This window comes from Leptodactylus fuscus, chromosome 2 (assembly GCF_031893055.1).
Source record: "Leptodactylus fuscus isolate aLepFus1 chromosome 2, aLepFus1.hap2, whole genome shotgun sequence".
Lineage (NCBI taxonomy): Eukaryota > Metazoa > Chordata > Amphibia > Anura > Leptodactylidae > Leptodactylus > Leptodactylus fuscus.
In genome coordinates, this window is record NC_134266.1 from 29,660,324 (window position 1) to 29,680,522 (window position 20,199).

General features: G+C 40.0%; 1 protein-coding gene across 3 annotated transcripts in view; it reads left to right on the forward strand.

Moving 5' to 3' along the window:
- CADM2 (cell adhesion molecule 2) overlaps positions 1 to 20,199 on the forward strand; it is a 1,317,105-nt gene that overhangs the window by 1,203,778 nt on the left and 93,128 nt on the right. For 2 of the 3 annotated variants that reach the window (XM_075263548.1, XM_075263549.1), the window contains one exon: positions 1,547 to 1,651. The exons of the other annotated variant lie outside the window; for it this stretch is intronic. In XM_075263548.1, coding sequence (XP_075119649.1) covers positions 1,547 to 1,651 — 105 coding nt within the window. The remainder of the gene's footprint in view (positions 1 to 1,546; positions 1,652 to 20,199) is intronic. 3 annotated transcript variants of the gene reach the window in all.

Sequence of the window (20,199 nt, forward strand, 5' to 3'; positions counted from 1 at the left end):
TGTATGATAAAAAGTTGTGCAGTGTTCAAATACTCTTACTATACTAATCCCACAAGATGTCTGCTTGTATTCACTGAATGTCAGCCTTCATTCTTTACTTTCAGTGGATATTTAGCGACTTCATACTTGCCAATTTTTGTATGCAGTTCTGTGAGCCCCAATGAGCGGAACACACTGTGAAAAGTTTCAGGTGGCCATGTGCCTTTTAATGAAGCTCTGCCCCTTTTCATTGCATGTAATTCACATGATGGACATATACAGGCCATGATGGACAGAGATTTACCTCTTCTTAGACTCTGTACAGTCAACCTTTTTTGCAAGAGCCTTCCAGACTTGTCATAAGAGTTGGCAAGTATGAGTAAATTACCTCCCATCATGTAATGGACATACAGGTGAAAGGTTCAATACCAATATCAGATATATAAGAGTGGATCCACATCTGCATTTGTTGCCCATTTGGGCATTCTGTCCCCCATATTGCTTGAATGTGGAGACAAGTCCTCCAAGCAGGACTTTTCTCTCTGCATTTTTCGGGTGGAAACTCGAAGGAAACCCAACAGACCCATTATAATCCACGAGATCCGCAGGTTCCTGCGAGTAACTGCTTTATAAGTGGATTGGGTTTCCATCTTTTGGGCCAGAAGAACAGGAACCAGAGCGCAAGTGTGAATCTAGCATAACCTCTAAAGCCGGTCACCAGTCCATGTCTATCACATGACCAGGACTTTCAGGACGATGAAAGTTCCTTATCAATGTCAGCAGGCAGAAAACTTGAAAGCCAAAAGGAATTGGCAAATTTAGCAAATTTATAATTTTCATTCTACAAAGAAGAACGTACAGCATATTTCCAGAAACCACAATACCACAAATCACTGCTGAGTACAAAGTCACTTGACTTAATAGTCAACCAGAGTATACTACGGTACATGTAACATATAATAGTCAATTATACACCATCTTCGATATCCCCCAGTGGCTCATTGTGACTGTTGGCCTCCATTGGCTTGTATTAGCGCTAAGGAATGACTGCAGAGTTCAGTATGTTAAAATGTGAAGTTACTTTATTTTTACTGGTATACTGTAGACCAAAGGAAGCCATTGCAGGTGAAACGGTTGCTTTATAATGTGATATTCATCTTCTTCGCATGTTACTTTATTATTTGCTTGTTTGTCTCCCACTTCTACCCAGCATGTTGTTTTATCCACATTTGATCTCAACTGCACAACCCATTGTACATGGCATGGATGAAAGCTTGGTTCTTGTCCATTAAATCCACTCTCCATAGCTTCAGTCGATATTTTATTCTTTTCAGTTCTCCAGTAATTGAAATCTAATAAAGTATTTCTATACATTCCTAATGAAGTTAACTATAAAACGAGAGTGATTTAATATTATTAAATGACCAAGTGTCCGGATCACTTTGCTTTAAGCATGTCTATGTTAATGTGTGTCTACATTACCCAGCTTAACCATTGTTATGATTTTTGTATGCTATGATTTTGTCTTTACGTTTCATGTCTCTTTTTATGTTTTCCCATTGACCAGAACCTTTATTTACAACCACAATCATCCCCCTTTTCACCACTGCAACAGTCAAAACCTCTGTTACCATAACACCCCGTTCAACCTCATCCGTCTCTGGCGCCAAAGGTATGTTTGATCTACCATACACCTACCGTGCACTTTCCTGCTGCCAATGTCGATGACTGAGATGAGATAATTGAATAGAATTGGTTTTGGAAATTGTCAAATTGGACTGGTATGGATTGCCTTGTTTATGGGCGATTTAGGTTTTATTTTGGCTTATAGCTCCAATTATAAATGATGCGTCCGTTATGCTTCCAATTTTGAACAAAAATATCGGAACATTTTACTATTGAAAGGGCTGTCCAAGCAAAATTTGCTAAATAGACTGGAGGAGGTAAAAAAACAAAACATATTCATCTTTCCCCGGTGCTCCGATGCCTCCAAGTGCGGTCTGGTCCTCCCTGTCCATTGATATCTTCCAGAGGAAGTCCCCTCCACACGTGACTGCAGAGGCCAATCAGTGGCCTCATCAAAAGGCATGAGACATCACTACCTGTGACATCCTGGGATCTCTTCCTGAGGCCACTGATTGGCCTCAGTGGTCACGTTACGGCTGAAGTCAATCAGCAGCTTCAGTGGTATGGAACAGTCACAGTCGGCAAGCAGATTCAACTTGTGAAGACAACCTAACAGAAGGACCAGACCATTCTGGGAGGGCTCCGGAGCAACGAGAACAGATGAGTATGATTTTTAAAAAAAAAAAATGTTTCAGCTCCCTCGGCCTATTTAAAATATAAAAGGTTTACCTAGACAACCTCTTTAAGTTGTTAATAAAACTTATACAATTAAACTTCTCCAAAATACCACCTTATTAAGAAGACCACCTTATGTAGAATGTTTTTTGCTATCAATTTCTTCATATATAGACCACCCCCCTAGAAAACCACATTTTGATGCAATCTTAGATGGTCATCCCAAAGAGGCTTCACTGTATAGCTGCTGAATTATCAACCTTCCCCATATATACATGCATCCTAGGTTTGGCCAAGAGTGTATGTATCCTCAGCAGTAAGCTGCAGTTAGACATCTCCGGTGACATCATTGAGAACATTCCAATAAGGCTGTTGTTGAACACTCCTTTGATCTAGGCTCATTCCCCTATATACACAGATTCTGAGTTTGGCTACATCTGCATGGGTTCCCAATAGATTGCTGTCAAACATCTCTGGTGACTGGGGCAACACGGTGGCTCACCATCCACATTAAAAAATAGGGGGAACATGGTGGCTCAGTGGTTAGCACTGCAGCCTTTCAGCGCTGGAGTCCTGGGTTCCAATCCCGCCAGGCACAACATCTGCAAGGAGTTTGTATGTTCCGTGCTTGCGTGCATTTCCTCCCATTCTACAAAAATACTTACTGATAGGGAAAACAAAATGTACATTGTGATCCATAAAAAAAACAAAAAAAACACCTATGGTGACTTATTCTGGAGAACAAAGAGTGAAGCTAGAGGTAAGCAAACTGGGACAAACTGAGTCTACGACAAATTTTCCAAAAACTTTAGATTTCGAAATCTGGAATTCTGGGGGTTAACCAGACATTGATCCTTATTATACCCTGGGATTGTTTCAAAATCCAACGTGTAATAATTGGAGGCCATAGAAGGGTGCATAAAAATACACTGGTGCAGGTGAAACTCACCTTTCCCGAGCTTTGCTATGGTCTTCCTTATCAGTTGTCTTTAGGCCTCTTTGCTGATGTCAAAGGTCCCAGGTCACAGCTGAAGCCTCTGATGGACCTCAATGTGAAAATAGATTTTGCTGCACACACTGTTTTGTGATCAAAGGAATATAGAGATTTATTTTACAATATAGTTAACGCCTTTTGACACAATGCAAAATAAACATCTTAGTATATAACGTTGCTAGGGGTAACAGGTCAGGTCCGCTTATGCCTAAAAAGAAATAATAAGCAAGGAAAGTGTCAGCAACACCCTATCACATTCTGCTTACAACTTATAACTCAAAGAAAAAATAAGTGGGGAGACAAACCAAAGAGGACAATATAAATGACATTAATATTTGTAGGTACGATCGTACGCTCGATTAAGTCCCATAGGTTCAATGGTGTTAAGCGAGTGTATCCAAAAGGATTCTCGCTGTTTAAGCATCGCTATTCGGTTGCCTCCTCTCCTTGGTTGAGGAACATGTTCTATGACTTGGAAGCGTAACTGCGATACATTGTGTCTCGCTTGGCTGAAGTGTGCTGGAACTGGGAGAGAGTCCACGTGGTTTCTAATAGTAGACTTATGTTTGGAAATTCGGTCACGTATATGTTGGGTTGTTTCACCAACATAGAGTAAGCCACACGGACACTTGAGAAGGTATATCACGAAGGAAGAGTCACATGTGAAAAATTCCTTAATGGGAAATCTACGTCCCAAATGGGGGTGTAGGAAATGGTCACCTTTTATTACTGCAGAGCATTGAATGCAATGTAGACATGGATATGTCCCTGTTTTGCTGGTAGATAAAAAAGTTTGTCTGGACACCTTTTTTGTAGTCCCGAAGTTGGCTTTAACAAGACAGTCCCTTAAGTTCTTTTCCCTCTTAAAGCTGGTAAGAGGTGGATGTTTGAATGCCTCCACATGAGGAAGTGCTCTTCCTAGGATAGGCCAATGTTTACGCACCACTCCATTAATTTTTCGTGAAAGGGGATGAAATTTTTGCATTGTGTCAAAAGGCGTTAACTATATTGTAAAATAAATCTCTATATTCCTTTGATCACAAAACAGTGTGTGCAGCAAAATCTATTTTCACTAGTATATTTGGGTCGAAGGACCTTTTTTCGCTAGCACCACATATAATTTTAGAGTGTGCGGTACCATTGACTTTTTTGCTATCTGATGGACCTCAAAGCTCGGGTGATAGGGTGATTATTCCTCACTGGACCTTGGAGTATATAAAATAGCACAAATCTTTCAGGCAAAACCATGAATATTTGCAACATGAAATTTGCAAGGTTCACCCATCACTAGATGGGGAATATTGGCTTTTAATATGCCCAATCTTTTTTACTCCAATATCTGCCTAATACATGTTGCCTGCCAGATCATGAAATAAACAGGTGGTTACCTGGTCCTGCCAAACTTACTTAATGTGTATGGTCACCTTTAGAGAACCAAGTACAGCCTGTTCAAAATGAATAATATAGGAAGACATCCTCTTCTAAAGCTTACTCTTGCAAGTTATTATATCATGTTTGTGTTGGTTTTTGGAAATCAAGTACTAAGAGGAAGCCAACATGTATAGACAGAATATGAAAGCGCTTAAAAAGGACCTTCATGAAAATAGTAAATAATACTATGGATATGAATTTAATGAAAGAGGGTCATTGTATTAGGAATCACCATATTCACACTCAGGAAGGAACATTTCCCCTAAGATAATGAAAATAGTCTTTTCAACCTCACTAACTTAAAAAGAACCTTTCACCACCAACTTCAGTGTTTGCATTCTTCAATAGAATCTGCTCCATTGATTCCAGCACAGTTAAGATTTTTTTTAACCCCCACCATTCTTGAGCCATCAGTTTTGTTAGTCTCACTTTCCAATGCCATAGTGAGGTCTTATACTGACAAGTGGAGTCCTGGGCTGGAGATGACAACTCTAAACCTCCAACCTAACAGTAGAGATGAGCGAACACTAAAGTGTCCGAGGTTCGAAATCCGATTCGAACAGCCGCACACTGTACGACTGTTCGAACGGATTTCGAACCCCATTATAGTCTATGGGGGGGAAATGCTCGTTTCAGGGGTACGCAACATTCGATCAAATTATACTTACCAAGTCCACGAGTGACGGTCGGGCTGGATTCTGCTTGTAGTCTTCTCCCGGCGCAGGGTCCCCGTGTCCTCTTCCGGGTGGAATTCACTCTGCCTAGGCATCCGGCCTAGGCAGAGCTGACTGCGCATGCGCGTGCGGCTCTGCCTAGGCCCGATGCCTGAGCAGAGCCGACTGCGCATGCACGTGTAGGCAGAGTGAATTGCACCCGGAAGAATACGCGGGGATGCAGCGCGGAGAAGACTTCGGAAAGGTAAGAGAAGAACCAGCGTTGATTGGCAGAATGTATAGGATTCTGCCAATCAACGCTGGTTCTGCATCGAACATTAAACTTCGAACAGCTAGTAGTGTTCGATCGAGTACGAGTATTTCGAATACCATAGTATTCGATCGAACACCTACTCGATCAAACACTACTCACTCATCGCTAGTCTTCATGTCCTAATGGGGTTTGTACCTAATTTCTGAGGAGGTGTGCTCCACATAAATTAGATGTATCCTCTGGAACCTGTATGCCTAATCATAAATCTACCCCAGCACCTATCCAGCATACATTTATGGCATTATTCACACCAGAAAACTGTCCCATTAGTCCCAGAGCCAACACACCCACTGTCATGCACCTTTTTATAAAAAAATATGGGGTAAAAAAAACTCAATGTCACATTTTTTTGAGCAAATATTGTCACTGAGGCAACAATTTTGCAGCTTTTTTCATGTTTTGTATGCCAGTTTTCTGGTGCACAAGCCATGATAAATCAGCTCCTTTACAATTCAGCCATTTACTATATTCAAAGCCTCTGTATGCTGTCACTGAATGGAACTGATAACATTGAGAGAGTGAATGCTTGTCTTAGACATGTAACATTGAAGACAATCCTCTGTGAGCTCAACACAGCAAAAACATGTAGCTTCATATGTATATGACTAATTTTGCCAACAGGACAAGATCATGGTCAATCTCCGCCACCTATAGAGAATCAGGAATATTTTCATCCACTTAGGCCCCATGCCTATGACCAAATGGGCACCCAATGTAGGTACACGTTTGCAGTGCACTTTGATGATACTCGGAGTGACATCCCTGTGTTATGTGAGTACATTCCTTTATGGAAGCTTCCATTGTACTCTGTTCCAATGACATGGATGGTAATATAGCAGGTCTTAACCTACTCCATGTCATGAAACCAGAATGGATCAGAAACTCTCATAGAGGTGAGCGCACCATGGAATATACTCCACACTCAGAGTCATCCGAATGCATTCTGCAGCAAACTCAACTTCACATCGGAAGCAGACTCAGTTGTGTGCATGGGGCTATAAGGGTGCGTTCACACGATGTAATGTGTCGCATGATGTGGCACGTATACGGCGTGTGAAACTTTGCGTGCCTTAAAAGCTCCCAATGATTTCAGTGGGAGCCAGGATCGTATACGGCGTGTTATTTTGCGGCCATGATTTTATAATAATAACGCGGCGTATACGATCCTAACTTCCATTGAAATCAATGGGAGAGTTTACGGCGTGCAAAGTCTCACACGCCGTATACGTGCCACATCACGCGGCACGTTACATCGTGTGAACTCCCCCTAAAGCAAACAGAAATGTCAATAGTAGTGAAAGTTACTGTATATACTCAAGTATAAGCCAAGTTTTTAAAAAAGCTCCCCTCGGCTTATACTCGAGTCAAGTATATATATATATATATATTTTTTTTTTTTTTTTTTTTTTGGGGGGGGGGGAGAGAGTCTATGACCAGCCGCAATTATAATGTATAGAATCTCCCATAAAATAGTGAAAAAAAAAGAAGCTTTAAAAAAATTTTAAAAATAAAATAAATAAAAGTTGTAAATCCCTCATTTCCCTAGAATACATATAAAAGTAGAGAATGACTGTGACACACATACACATTAGGTATCCCTGTGTCTGACAGTGCCCGGTCTACTGAATATAGGGGATCTGCAGTGCTCCTGTTCCATCGAGAAGGGGTTAATAGGAGCACTGCAGATCCCTTATAGTCAGCCAGGCTGAATTCCAAGTGGGGGAAGAAAAAAAACAGTCCTCCAGCTCAGGGAAGGGGCAAACAGACAACCAAAACACCCCCTCCCCTTCCCCAGTGTCTACTGTACCCAAAAACTCTGACCATTTTAATTTTTGAAATTTTCCAGTAGCTGCTGCATTTCCCCCCTTGGATTATACTCGAGTCAATAAGTTTTCCCAGTTTTTTATGGTAATATTAGGGGCCTCGGCTTATATTCGGGTCGGCTTATACTCCAGTATATACAATATATAATTTTTCACTATTCAAAAATTTCTTGTTATTAACATAAGACTGAACGACCCCATTCATATAACTTTATATAAGCAGAAAGCCATGATGCCAAATTTCACGTTTCAGAAATGTTCCGTGACCTGCAAAATTTGACTTTACTTAACATGAAAATCACATAGTATCTCCAAAATTGGACTGCATTCAGTTGTGTACTCAAAGCAATTCTCTCATCTCAGTAAACTCTAATGTATTAATGATTTACCAACCTGCTAATTTACAAAATGGAATATATTTTTCGTTGCACGCTTCCATTGAGACAAATGAATGAGACTGACTCGTTTTCACCTGTAACAGCAACAGAAAACATTTTCTCAACTATGTGTAATAAAGCTGCTCGGATAAATGTGAAGACTCTTTACATATAAAGGATACAGAAAAATAGACAAATACAGGTTTTTGTACAAGTAATGCGACAGATTTGATGGTTTAAAGGATACCTAAAGTTTTCAACCGCTTCTGTTTTTTTCCGGCAGTACTTTTGTCATTGCTGATTTTTATAATATACTTTATTAAGGCTCCGTTCCCACGGAGTAACGCGCTGCTCATTCTGACACGTAAACACGTGTCAGAGTGAGAACAGTAAAACAGAATCCCATTGACTTCAATGGGTTCGGTCTTACGCGCGCTACCCATTGAACTCAATGGGAGGCTTTTTTACCTATTGCTTTCAATGTGATACCCGCATATCACATTGAAAGCAATAGGTAAAAAAGCCTCCCATTGTGTTCAATGGGTAGTGTGCGTAAGCCGGCACACATTGAAGTCAATGGGATCTATTTTGAAGTGCCTCACTCTGATACATGTTTACGTATCAGAATGAGCGATGCGTTACTCCGTGGGAACAGAGCCTTACAGATTTTGGATCCTTTCTGAGAAATCATGTGCTGAGATCCACTTTCTGTCCCTTATGTATTGTTCATTAAGTTTTTCTCACTGCATAATGGAGAGAAGCTGAGGCTGGGGGAGGCATTCAACAGTTATATCTTAGACACTATAAACATAGAACTTTGGTTCTGGTGTCATATGAAAGATTAGATTCTCCATTCCCTTTCAATGAGTACTCAGCTGGAGATATCTCTGGAAGTAAAGTAAAACTGAGATCTGAGATTTCGTATGGCGCCAGGATCATGGTTCTTGATTTTATAATGCATGACATATAAGTGTTTAAAGTGACCCTCTCCACCAGGCTCAACTTCTCTGTAGTACACTAATATTCACTGGAGAAGATGAGTTCTTGTATAATGGAGAGAAGCTGAGGCTGGGAGGAGGCATTCAACAGTTATATCTCAGACACTATAAACATAGAACTTTGGTTCTTGTGTCATATGAAAGATTAGATTCTTCATTCCCTTTCCATGTCCTCAAGTCAGTACCTTTATTAATTCTGGAGATAATCCCAGTTGAAAATATTCATATGTAGCTTCTGCCAACCCAAACTAAGTATTCAGCTGGTGATATATCTGGAAATATCATAAAGCTGAGATCTGAGATTTCACAAGACACCAGGATCATGATTCTAGATTTTATAATGCATGAGATATAAGTGTTTAAAGTGACCTCACCACCAGCCTTATCATCTCCGAATTACACTAATATTCACTGGAGAAAGCAAGTTCTTGTATAATGGAGAGAAGTTGAGGCTGGGGGAAGGCATTCAACAGTTATATATGAGACACTATAAACGTAGAACTATTGTTCTAGTGTCATATGAAAGATTACATTATCCATTCCCTTTCAATGACCTCAAGTCAGTACCTTTATTAATTCTGCAGATAACCCCAATTGAAAATATTTATATGTAGCTTTTTCCAATCCAAACTGTGTATTCAATTGGTGATATCTGTGAAAATATGGTAAAATTGAAATCTGAGATTTCATGTGACACCAGGATCATGGTTCTAGATTTGCTAATGCATGAGATATGTGTTTAAAGTGACCCCAGCCTCAGCTTCTCTGTATTACATTAATACCCCCCTGTACTCACATTCAGAATCAATGAGCATTCTTATGCCAATAAGAGGGGAAAAAAAGGGATCAGAAATTCATATCAGTGGCAGATTTCACTGAAAGAGGATAAAATCTACTTATAAATTATATTGCAATATATACACAAATATTGCCATTTCCTTTGGACACGTGTATGTAAAGGGTTAAAATAGACTTGTCCAACTACTGCCGTGGATCACAATTTTTCCAATTGTGCAGCTCTTTACGGTAGCTCAGTTAAACGCTACTTTATTCGCTGCCTTTCTATGCCTTCAGGGTTTTCACAATACCGTTTTATTACTAGGAATTTCAATATATTGTATTTGTCAGCAATGCCGAATCTCTTGAATACTTACAAACTCGCTACCTTACAAACATCTGTTGGGGAAACTGCGAATAGTGAAATTCTAAAACTACAACTTTGCTTTTGATTTCAGAACATTGCTTATTGTATGTACAGCTGATCGATTCTTTGGATAGAAGTCAGCTGTTCATTGCCGCTTAATATTATGCCGGTATTTGTAGCTGGGAGAAGGAAAGCGAGCTGACTCATTCATAGAGCTCGAGAGCTACAAAGAACATTTGTTACTCAATACTTGTATAATAGAGAATGCAGGATTTTGCTGAGGCATAAGACTAGATCTCAGGCGTGTCGCATACTGTACTGTTCTTGGGTATTTTTATTTGTTTTTGGCAGGAGAGGAAAGATTTTGTGCCTATAAATCACGTAAAGAGATTAGGGCAGATTTACCAATTCGGTGTAATATTTACACAATGTAAACTTCGACAAAGCAGCAAATTTATCACAGTGGCTAATAATGGATGTATCTTTATAGATTTTTGTCTAACTGTTAGTTGAGTAAATTTGCGCCAACATTTTTAAGCAATTTTATGTCTCAATTTTGGCATAAAAGTGTCTAAAATATAACAGATATGTTGCAAGTACCGTTAATCGAGAATGCAATCACCTGTAGCCATCGGCAAAAACTATGGGTGGCCAAATTTTTTTTTCCTACTGGAGAAATCTGGTGTGACATGACACTCATAAAACTTTATGGATAGGTCATGTATTATCGTTCTGGAAAGTGTGAAGAACTGACCTTCCGTAATAAAGAACATAGACACTTGGGAATCTCAACTGAAAGCCACAACAACAGTCAGCCATCTTATTTTTGCCATGGGTGGGTCCGATGTTGAATGTTTGCAGTGGACACCCTAAAATAGGGAATGTTGTGAATTTGTTCACACTATTCCAAGAGGAATGACACACTCTTGCAAGAAAGTATGCTCAAAAAGGGTTATTTTATAGGAAATATTGGTATTTCTTAAAATAGTAAGAACTGACACATCTCCTCTAAGAAACTGGACAGATGTGAAGAGGATAGCTTCAAAACCCAGATCACTCAATATGGCTCTGAAACTAACTACAAATATCCTGAGTCTATGTTTGAGTCCATTTAAAACTTCTAAAATGTATGTTTACCTCTACTGCCATCTTAGTAAATCCCATTGGCATGCCTACATTTGTGATGTTTTTGCTCAAAGTAAAAGAAACTTATCTTATGGAAAGCAGAGATCATCTGCACAAAACACCCAGTTGGAGGTCCATCTATTCCTGCATCAGCATCATAAACCATTTCATCCTATGGCTGCTTTCCATTTCTGGTCTAGATAAAAGATTGTAGAAACCTAAAAATACTATAAGCCTGTTATTAGGATATTTGGGTGATGGGTTTGCAGGACTGGAGCAGGAAATTTGTAACTTCTCGGAGTCTAGCACATTATTATTATTATTATTATTATTATTATTATTATTATTATTATTATTATTACTCCCACCATTATAATCGTCACCATTAGGTTCGGAGGTTCTTTATCAGCTTCGTTGTGTATTAATTTTTTCTATGTTCCAGATTTCAAAATCCCATATTTTATTTTATTTTTTTGTTTAAAGCATGATGGTATCTAAAGGGCATTCTTAGATTTGGGTAAAGCTCAGTGAATGTCAGAAAGTTTAACATAAAAAAAAAAAAAAAATCATACTCACCTGTCCCCTGTTGTCCACTCCATAGTGTCTCTTTGGTCTTGCACTGTGTCCTCACTGCCAAGGAAAGACGGCCCCATGGCAAACTTTTGATTCAGGGCCCTCCACCTACACATAGTCCCATGTCCCCTTTACGATCCCCACATAGCACAATGTCCCCCTGGACCCTGAACAGTCAAACTCCCTCTCTACTGGTCTCCACATAGTATGATGCCTTCTTTTCTGGCTCCTGCACAGTATAATTTCCCTTTATGTCACCCTCACGAAGTACAATGCCACGTCAAAGTACCTGCCCGCATTATTGATCCCCAATGCTCTCTTTACTGGCAACCACACAGTAATTGCTCAATAATTGCCTAATTTTATGAATCCCACCAAACAATTTCCCCCTTTACTGTCCCCCATTCACTATACTGCCCCCTTTATAGTCTCCCACAAAGTAACTGCCCCCTTTTTACTGGCTCCCATACAATTTATTGCCTCCTGATTGCCCCACCGATTGATATTAGGCTACTATCTACTGGATTACTCCAAGGTAATGGTTGACATTCATTTACCCATACCTGCTCATGTCTGCTCATCCCAGCTCCAGCCTGTTGAAGCAACAGGCTAACATGATGTCCTGACGTGATGTGTTGATGTTGGTCATTGTCAGGCTCTAATGTATGGCACACCCTGAACTCCAAAGTGGAGAAGTTTGTGGCAAATGTGGTGATGGGTAAGTTCATATTGTCCATGACCTGCGGAAAAAAAATTCAGCAAGTAACAGCCAATAAAAAATAAATTGATAAACCAACCAATACTTAAAAGTAGTGGGGCTCCCTAATGTCATACGCCCCATAACAGCTGCTACGACTGGAAACAAAGTATACATTACTGAAATTCCGTAACTTCAGGCTAATGTTATTACAATGAACAATAGCTTGGTTTCCATCACACCCCTCAAAGGTAAGAAGACACAAATATAGCGATAAATAGAACTTAATTAGAATATTTTCCTGACACTAAGCCGCTATTGAAAAACTGAGATAATTCTTCCTCTTGTGAGTACATTTGAATATTCTAAAATGTGCCATCTTAGTAAATCCCATTGGCAAGTCTGATTTGGATGATATTTTTGTCAAATCTAAAACAACTTATCTCAAGGACTATAGAGATGATCCTCAGGATAGAGCCAGCTGGTAGCCCATCTTACGTTGGCTTAGTACGATGGAACATTTCATCATATGGACTCTGTCCATTGCTGACGCAAGAGTAAAAAGCTGAAAAGATGTGAAATCTTAAAGACAAGTGTGTGATTTTGTAGAGAATTATCACATCCTATGAATATGTAAGAAATTGAGAAACGCTTTGTTTCTCTAATTAGTCTCCTTAGAACAAAAATGATAATAGTTGGTTTTAATAAGCAGAATATGTCCTATATGGGTGATGTGATAATTGTCAACAGTTCTTCGTATACAGTATCTACGGCTGAAAATTGTAATTGTAATGATGCAGTACATTATGAATTTGATGTACTGCTTCTTAAAGAGGTCCTTTCACCACCCCCAGCAACCTCAACTGTTTCATAGGTGCCACATCACTGATTCTGGAACAGTTGGAATTTTTTCTCTAGCCCCCAGTATTCCTGAGTAATCAATGCTGTTAATTTCAGAACCCATTTTGCTAATCATGCACTCTTCTGTCAGGTAGGCGGTGTCACAATGAGAAGGTGTGCCCACCTGACAATACAGAGACTAATGTGCAGATTGGATGCTGAAACTAAGAGCACAGATTGCTCAGGAATGGTCGGGGCTGGAGAAAAAAATCTGAATGCTCAAGAATCAGTGGAAGGGTCTTCTTTATGGTAAACTTTTTAAAGTTGTTATTCATACAGTATATTAGGGGGTCTGCCTCCAGTTTTGGCCATAAGACAATATGATCATATAAGGATTTATCCATTCATCGATTTATAATAGATTACAATAAGAATGTAGAAGGTATAGAGTTTTTATTTTTGTTTTTACTGAGTCAACAAACACCAAAATTGCCTCCACACCACTTACGGCCGGGGCTTTGGACACAAAGTAAATGCCACAGCAAAACCCAGAGCATTTTACAGTCTTTGCAAAGTGGATGGAATTCTAGCTAACCCCATCCACACATTGCAGAAAAATACACACAGCGGAAATGTTGCGATTGCCTAGGAACCTTGTGTTTTTGGAAATGGCAGCATGTCAATTATTAGAGATGAGCGAGTAGTATTCTATCGAGTAGGTATTCGATCGAATACTATGGTATTTGAAATACTCGTACTCGATCGAGTACTACTAGCTGTTCGAAGTTAAGATTCGATGCAGAACCAGCATTGATTGGCCGAATGCTATACATTGCCAATCAACGCTGGTTCTTCTCTTACCTTTAGAAGTCTTCTCCCTGCGCAGCGTCCCCGCGTGTTCTTCCGGCTCTGCATTCACTTTGCCAAGCATCGGGCCTGGGCAGAGCCAACTGCGCATGTCCACTTGTAGTGCGGGCATGCGCAGTCGGCTCTGCCCAGGCCCGATGCCTAGCAGAGTGAATTCAAGGCCGGAAGAGGACGCGGGGACGCTGCGCCAGGAGAAGAATCCAGTCCGACCCTCACTCATGGACTTAGTAAGTAGAATTTGATCGAATGTTGCCTACCCCTGAAACGAGCATTTCCCCCCATAGAATATAATGGGGTTCGAAACCCGTTCGAACAGTCGAACAGTGTGCGGCTGTTCGAATCGGATTTCTAACCCCGAACATTTTAGTGTTCCCTCATCTCTATCAATTATACCTATGGAAACACCGGTGGCTTTCCTCTACGTATAACTGAAGCAGAAAGTCTTGAGAGGAAAACTCTATGCGGACCTTCTGTGAAAAGCATTGCGGGAGAAACCATGATACGTTCCCACCATGGTTTTTGCCGCAGCCCTTTTTGGCTGCAGCCCACTATGTGGGGCCATCGCCTACAGTTTATTATATGTGCTATTGATGTGGTTAGTGACACAATGAACACTATTAGCTGCACCCAGGGAGTGGCTGTACCAACTAGAGCACCCGTTTTTGCCTGTGGCCATCACCCACCTACCGTTTACTTAAACATTGACAGCTTTAACGGTATTCTTAAAAATACACTTTAATATGTAGGATATGTCATATTTTTTCATTACTGTTGCAATATGACATATGTAATATACACGTGTGGGTGCCATATTTATAATGTGCTCTTGACATACATGCAACACAAAAGCACCTATCGGTAATTGAAAAATATAAGATTGATAACACAAATTTCAGTCTTCAAATCTAAAAAGATTTATTCAGACCATTAAAAATGCATCAATTAACTGAGCTAACAAAACGAGTCCAAAAACTGAGACAACTAGGCTGAATGATTCATGCTAGAAGCAGCACTCACTTACACATGCCAAATGGCTTACTCCCCATCACGTAGTGGCCAAAAAACATGGCACTTTTGGATTTGGTTGCACAGCCCCAGGTTAGTATTACTGCGACATATGCAAAAGTTTAAATAATCCAACAAATTATTCTTGGTCTCAGAAGTGTAAATGAAAATTTAATTTGAATTTGGAAATATAATTAAAAATGCTAAACTGTATTTACAGTCTTAAGAAAAAAATATGTTTGTTTTTTGCAAGATGGATTTTTATTAAAAACTAGGAAAGTCAAAATAGATTCAAGGGACTGAGATCTGAGACTTAGTTTGCTTTTAGGTTATGTATTAATGATTTATATTAGAGCATCATTTATTCTGTTCTAGCATTTGGAAGATTTAGGAGATCCTTGGAGGGATGGATAGTCCTGAACTTGTGAGTCTACTGAAAAAGTGAAACTTTACTCTTATTAGGCATCTGTGCATTGATAATCCGTTATTTATTTCAAAATCTTGGAGTTTCATGTAACATTTTATGAGAACTTTGCTTATGAGCAGATATCCTTCCAATATTGCATAAGATGCAAAAAGTTAGGTGGTATATAGTATAGAGGCAGATCATGTGACTACTACAAGGCCCTGGAGAGAGGGAGTCAGATCTGGTGGGGCCCTTCTCCTTTTTTTACTTAGAGGATGCCTCTCCCCAGAAGGACTGGAAAAGGATTGGGCAATTGGCTCATAGGCCGTAGAAAAGGGAAGAAGGGTAAACAAACACCAGGTCCTTCTATTTTAGATAGTAAATAGAGATGAGCGAGTAGTATTCTATCGAGTAGGTATTCGATCAAATACTACGGTATTCAAAATACTCGTACTCGATCGAGTACCACTCGCTATTCGAATGTAAAAGTTTGATGCAGAACCAACATTGATTGTCCGAATGCTATACAGTTGGCCAATCAACGCTGGTTCTTCTCCTACCTTTAGAAGTCTTCTCCATGCAGCTTCTCCGCGGCGTCTTCTGGCTCTGAATTCACTCTGCCAGGCATCGGGCCTGGGCAGAGCCGACTGCGCATGTTCGCTTGTAGTGCGGGCATGAGCAGTCGGCTCTGCCCAGGCCTGATGCCTAGCAGAGTGAATGAAGAGCCGGAAGACGCCGCGGGGACGCTGCAAGGAGAAGACTTCTCAGAGGATCCAGCCCGATCCTCACTCGTGGACTTGGTAAGTATAATTTGATCGAACGTTGCCTACCCCTGAAACGAGCATTTTCCCCCATAGACTATAATAGGGTTCGATATTTGATTTGAGTAGTTGAATATTGAGGGGCTACTCAAAACGAATATCGAACCTCGAACATTTTGCTGTTCGCTCATCTCTAATAGTAAAAAAAAGGGGGCATTTTGGTTTATGATTTGTGACCCTCCATTTCTCAATATTGCTGTTGCCAGAATGTACCAATGCTGTGTGCCCTGCAAAGGACCCCTCACCAATAATATGGCTCAGTGGTTAGCACTGTTGCCATGCAGCACTGGGGCAGCAATGTTGACCTTGGGTTTGGTCAAGAACGGAGTTTATATGTTCTCCCCATTTTATTGTTGGTTTTGTCTGGGTACTCTGGTTTCCTCCCACATGCCAAAAATATATTGATAGGTAAACTGGCTTTCCATACAAACAATTGACTGTATGACTATATGGCAATCACTGACTCCCCTACTGTACAACGCTCCCTGCGCTTTGAGTCTCCATGAGAAAAGTGCATTACAAATGTTTGCATTGTCATTATTCTCACAATAATAAATAGTAGATCTCTACCCCTTCCCATATTATCACATACTTGCCCTCTAGATCAGGGACAGGGTCATTTACCTTCACCCAGATGTACACATACACGTTGGAAATTGTACAAAGCACAAAATCTACGCCGACATTCAGCGGTGTAACTAAAGTCTTGTAGGCCCCAATTCAATCTTTTGTCTGAGGCCCTCTACCTCAACCCTACAGTGAATTCTTGATAGCGATGGTTACGGGTGCTAAGGAGTTTAATCCACCTTAGTGTGGTTAGGGTAATCTGGGGGTCTCCTTGGCCTAGGGTCCAGATAGAAGCTGCAATCTCAATACTGATGCCAGTGCTTATGGGCACCCTAAGGCTCCTGGGTGACTGCACTCTCTGCACCCCATAAAGATACGCCCCTGCCGGCATGATATATTGCACCCTTCTGCACTAATTGCCAAAATTTGAAAAAAAAAAACCTTTCTACACTATAAACTGTCCCATTGTCATTTCAGTCCTGACAACTCACTGGGGATGACTGTGTAAGTGGGAGATTTTGTTCATGCACAGGACAATAATCTCGTGGCAATAAAAAATGAAAAATCTAAATAAATTAAATACAAAAAAAAATTGTATCTGGAATACCCAAATAACATGTCCATCATTCATCCTATATCATCCATAATCATGGATCTGCAAGAAGAGTGGTATGGTCCATACACTAGTATGGGTGAGACTGTACTGCAAATATGGACAGTAATAGAACCTGATCCATATTTTGAGGATGGTTTCTTCGAGTTGGATGGCTTCCACATTCACTCTTCACGACAATATAGAAATAGTCACCTTGTTTTCGAGCACTATTTTAAGTGACAATTCTATATTTGTCAGGTTTTCTCTTCTTTTGGTCATTCATTTATTTTGGTGGTTAGGGCATTCTGGCAACTGTAGACAGATTGATAGGACTAGACAGGTTCTCTATCATTCGCAAAGTCTCAAAAACAGTCTGTCAGGTGAACTGAAAAATGAAAGAGTTTTCCAAAATAGTTAAACACAGTTTTTGCAGCTGTCAGTGATGTTTATGGAGTTTAACATTCAGCTTGAGTCCATTTTTTCTATGATATGACAGGCCAAGCTTCACTGTTCATTTCATATATGACCTCACTTGAAAATAAAACTATACAAAAAGGTCTATGGAACAGAAAAAGAAAAAAGAAAAACCTATTGAAACTTTACTGATCATCGTAGCTTGAGAAACACCATTGTTCTGTATTCACAACCTATGAAGACATTGTATTACCTGTATGAATGAGGGACAGATGTGCAGGGACGAGAAGTCAAGAACATTCATAACATATAAAGGTCTTCTAGGAGTTGTTAAAGTGGATCTATGAGGATTACATATTATTGTAGAATCATCACCAGGGGCATAAGTAATAGACTTGGGAGTCCCATACCAAAACGTGATCTAGGCGCAAAATCCTAATGATCACCTTTAACAACATGTCTCCCTAATGTGCAAGGAAATTACACAGTGATCTCAAGGTACATGGATAATGTACACAGTGATGTCATAGAACAGAGATACAGTGATGTCACAGTACAGGGATAATACACACAGTGATGTCACAGTACAGGATAATACACACAGTGATGTCACAGTACAGGAATAATACACACAGTGATGTCACAGTACAGGGATAATACACACAGTGATGTCACAGTACAGGGATAATACACACAGTGATGTCACAGTACAGGGGTAATACACACAGTGATGTCACAGTACAGGGATAATACACACAGTGATGTCACAGTACAGGATAATACACACAGTGATGTCACAGTACAGGGATAATACAGTGATGTCACAGTACAGGGATAATACACACAGTGATGTCACAGTACAGGGATAATACATACAGTGATGCCACAGTACAGAGATAATACACACAGTGATGTCACAGTACAGGGATAATACACACAATAATGTCACAGTACAGGGATAATACAGTGATGTCACAGTACAGGGATAATACACACAGTGATGTCACAGTACAGGGATAATACACACAGTGATGTCACAGTACAGGGATAATACACACAGTGATGCCACAGTACAGGGATAATACACACAGTGATGCCACAGTACAGAGATAATACACACAGTGATGTCACAGTACAGGGATAATACACACAATAATGTCACAGTACAGGGATAATACACACAGTGATGTCACAGTACAGAGATAATACACACAGTGATGTCACAGTACAGGAATAATACACACAGTGATGTCACAGTACAGGGATAATACACACAGTGATGTCACAGTACAGGGATAATGTATATAGTGATGTCACAGTACAGGGATAATGTATATAGTGATGTCACAGTACAGGGATAATACACACAGTGATGTCACAGTAATGGGATAATGTACATAGTGATGTCATAGTACAGGGATAACACAGCAAAATAAAATATTCACCTTTGCCCTTCATTTTGGTGACCTGGAGCTGGACAGAATAAAATTTGCTGTTCCTTCATACAGATAGACCTTCAAAGTGTAAGGCCCACAAAAGCATAAGTGGGTTCTTATTGCACAGCTACAATATTTCTTTGGTGGGTGAAGTTGGAGTTGTGTGACAGCTGCACAGCATAGAAATCCATGGGGATGCCGTTACACTATTGCACATACATAAGAGTTGTGCGACTTTTCCCCATCTCCTGAACTTCTACTAAAGCAGTAAATGTTCCCTGTATTCTTGAATCCAACGATAACACGATATTACATAGTGGTTACATAGTGGTTGGTATATCATAAAGTCTGAATGTTAACTAGAACCACAATGGTGCATTTCTCTACCACATATGGCCCGGTTTACAATTGTGTTTGGTATTCCCTTTGGATAGTCCGCTTGGGGACCCCCTGAATGGAAACCTATACACATTAAAAAGCGGTTAGGTAAGAAACCCCATGGACCCCATAGACTATAATGGGGTCTATGTGGCTTCCGCTCAGTGTGAACTGGGCCTTAGAATATATTGCAAAGCATTGCCAGCCGAATGTTACCAGCTAATATATAACACAAACTAAATATTCTTGTGTATTATAAATAGATGAGCATAAATTATAGAAAAGCTGAAACATTCTAACCCTATTAATATTTCAGTCCACAGTGATGAACACATTGGCACTAGGAGATATTTATCGTTGCATTCTGGACCTAAGAAAAAATCCAGATCGAACGTATTAAGTGTATTACCAGAATAAATCTTTGCGATGTATTGGCTATAG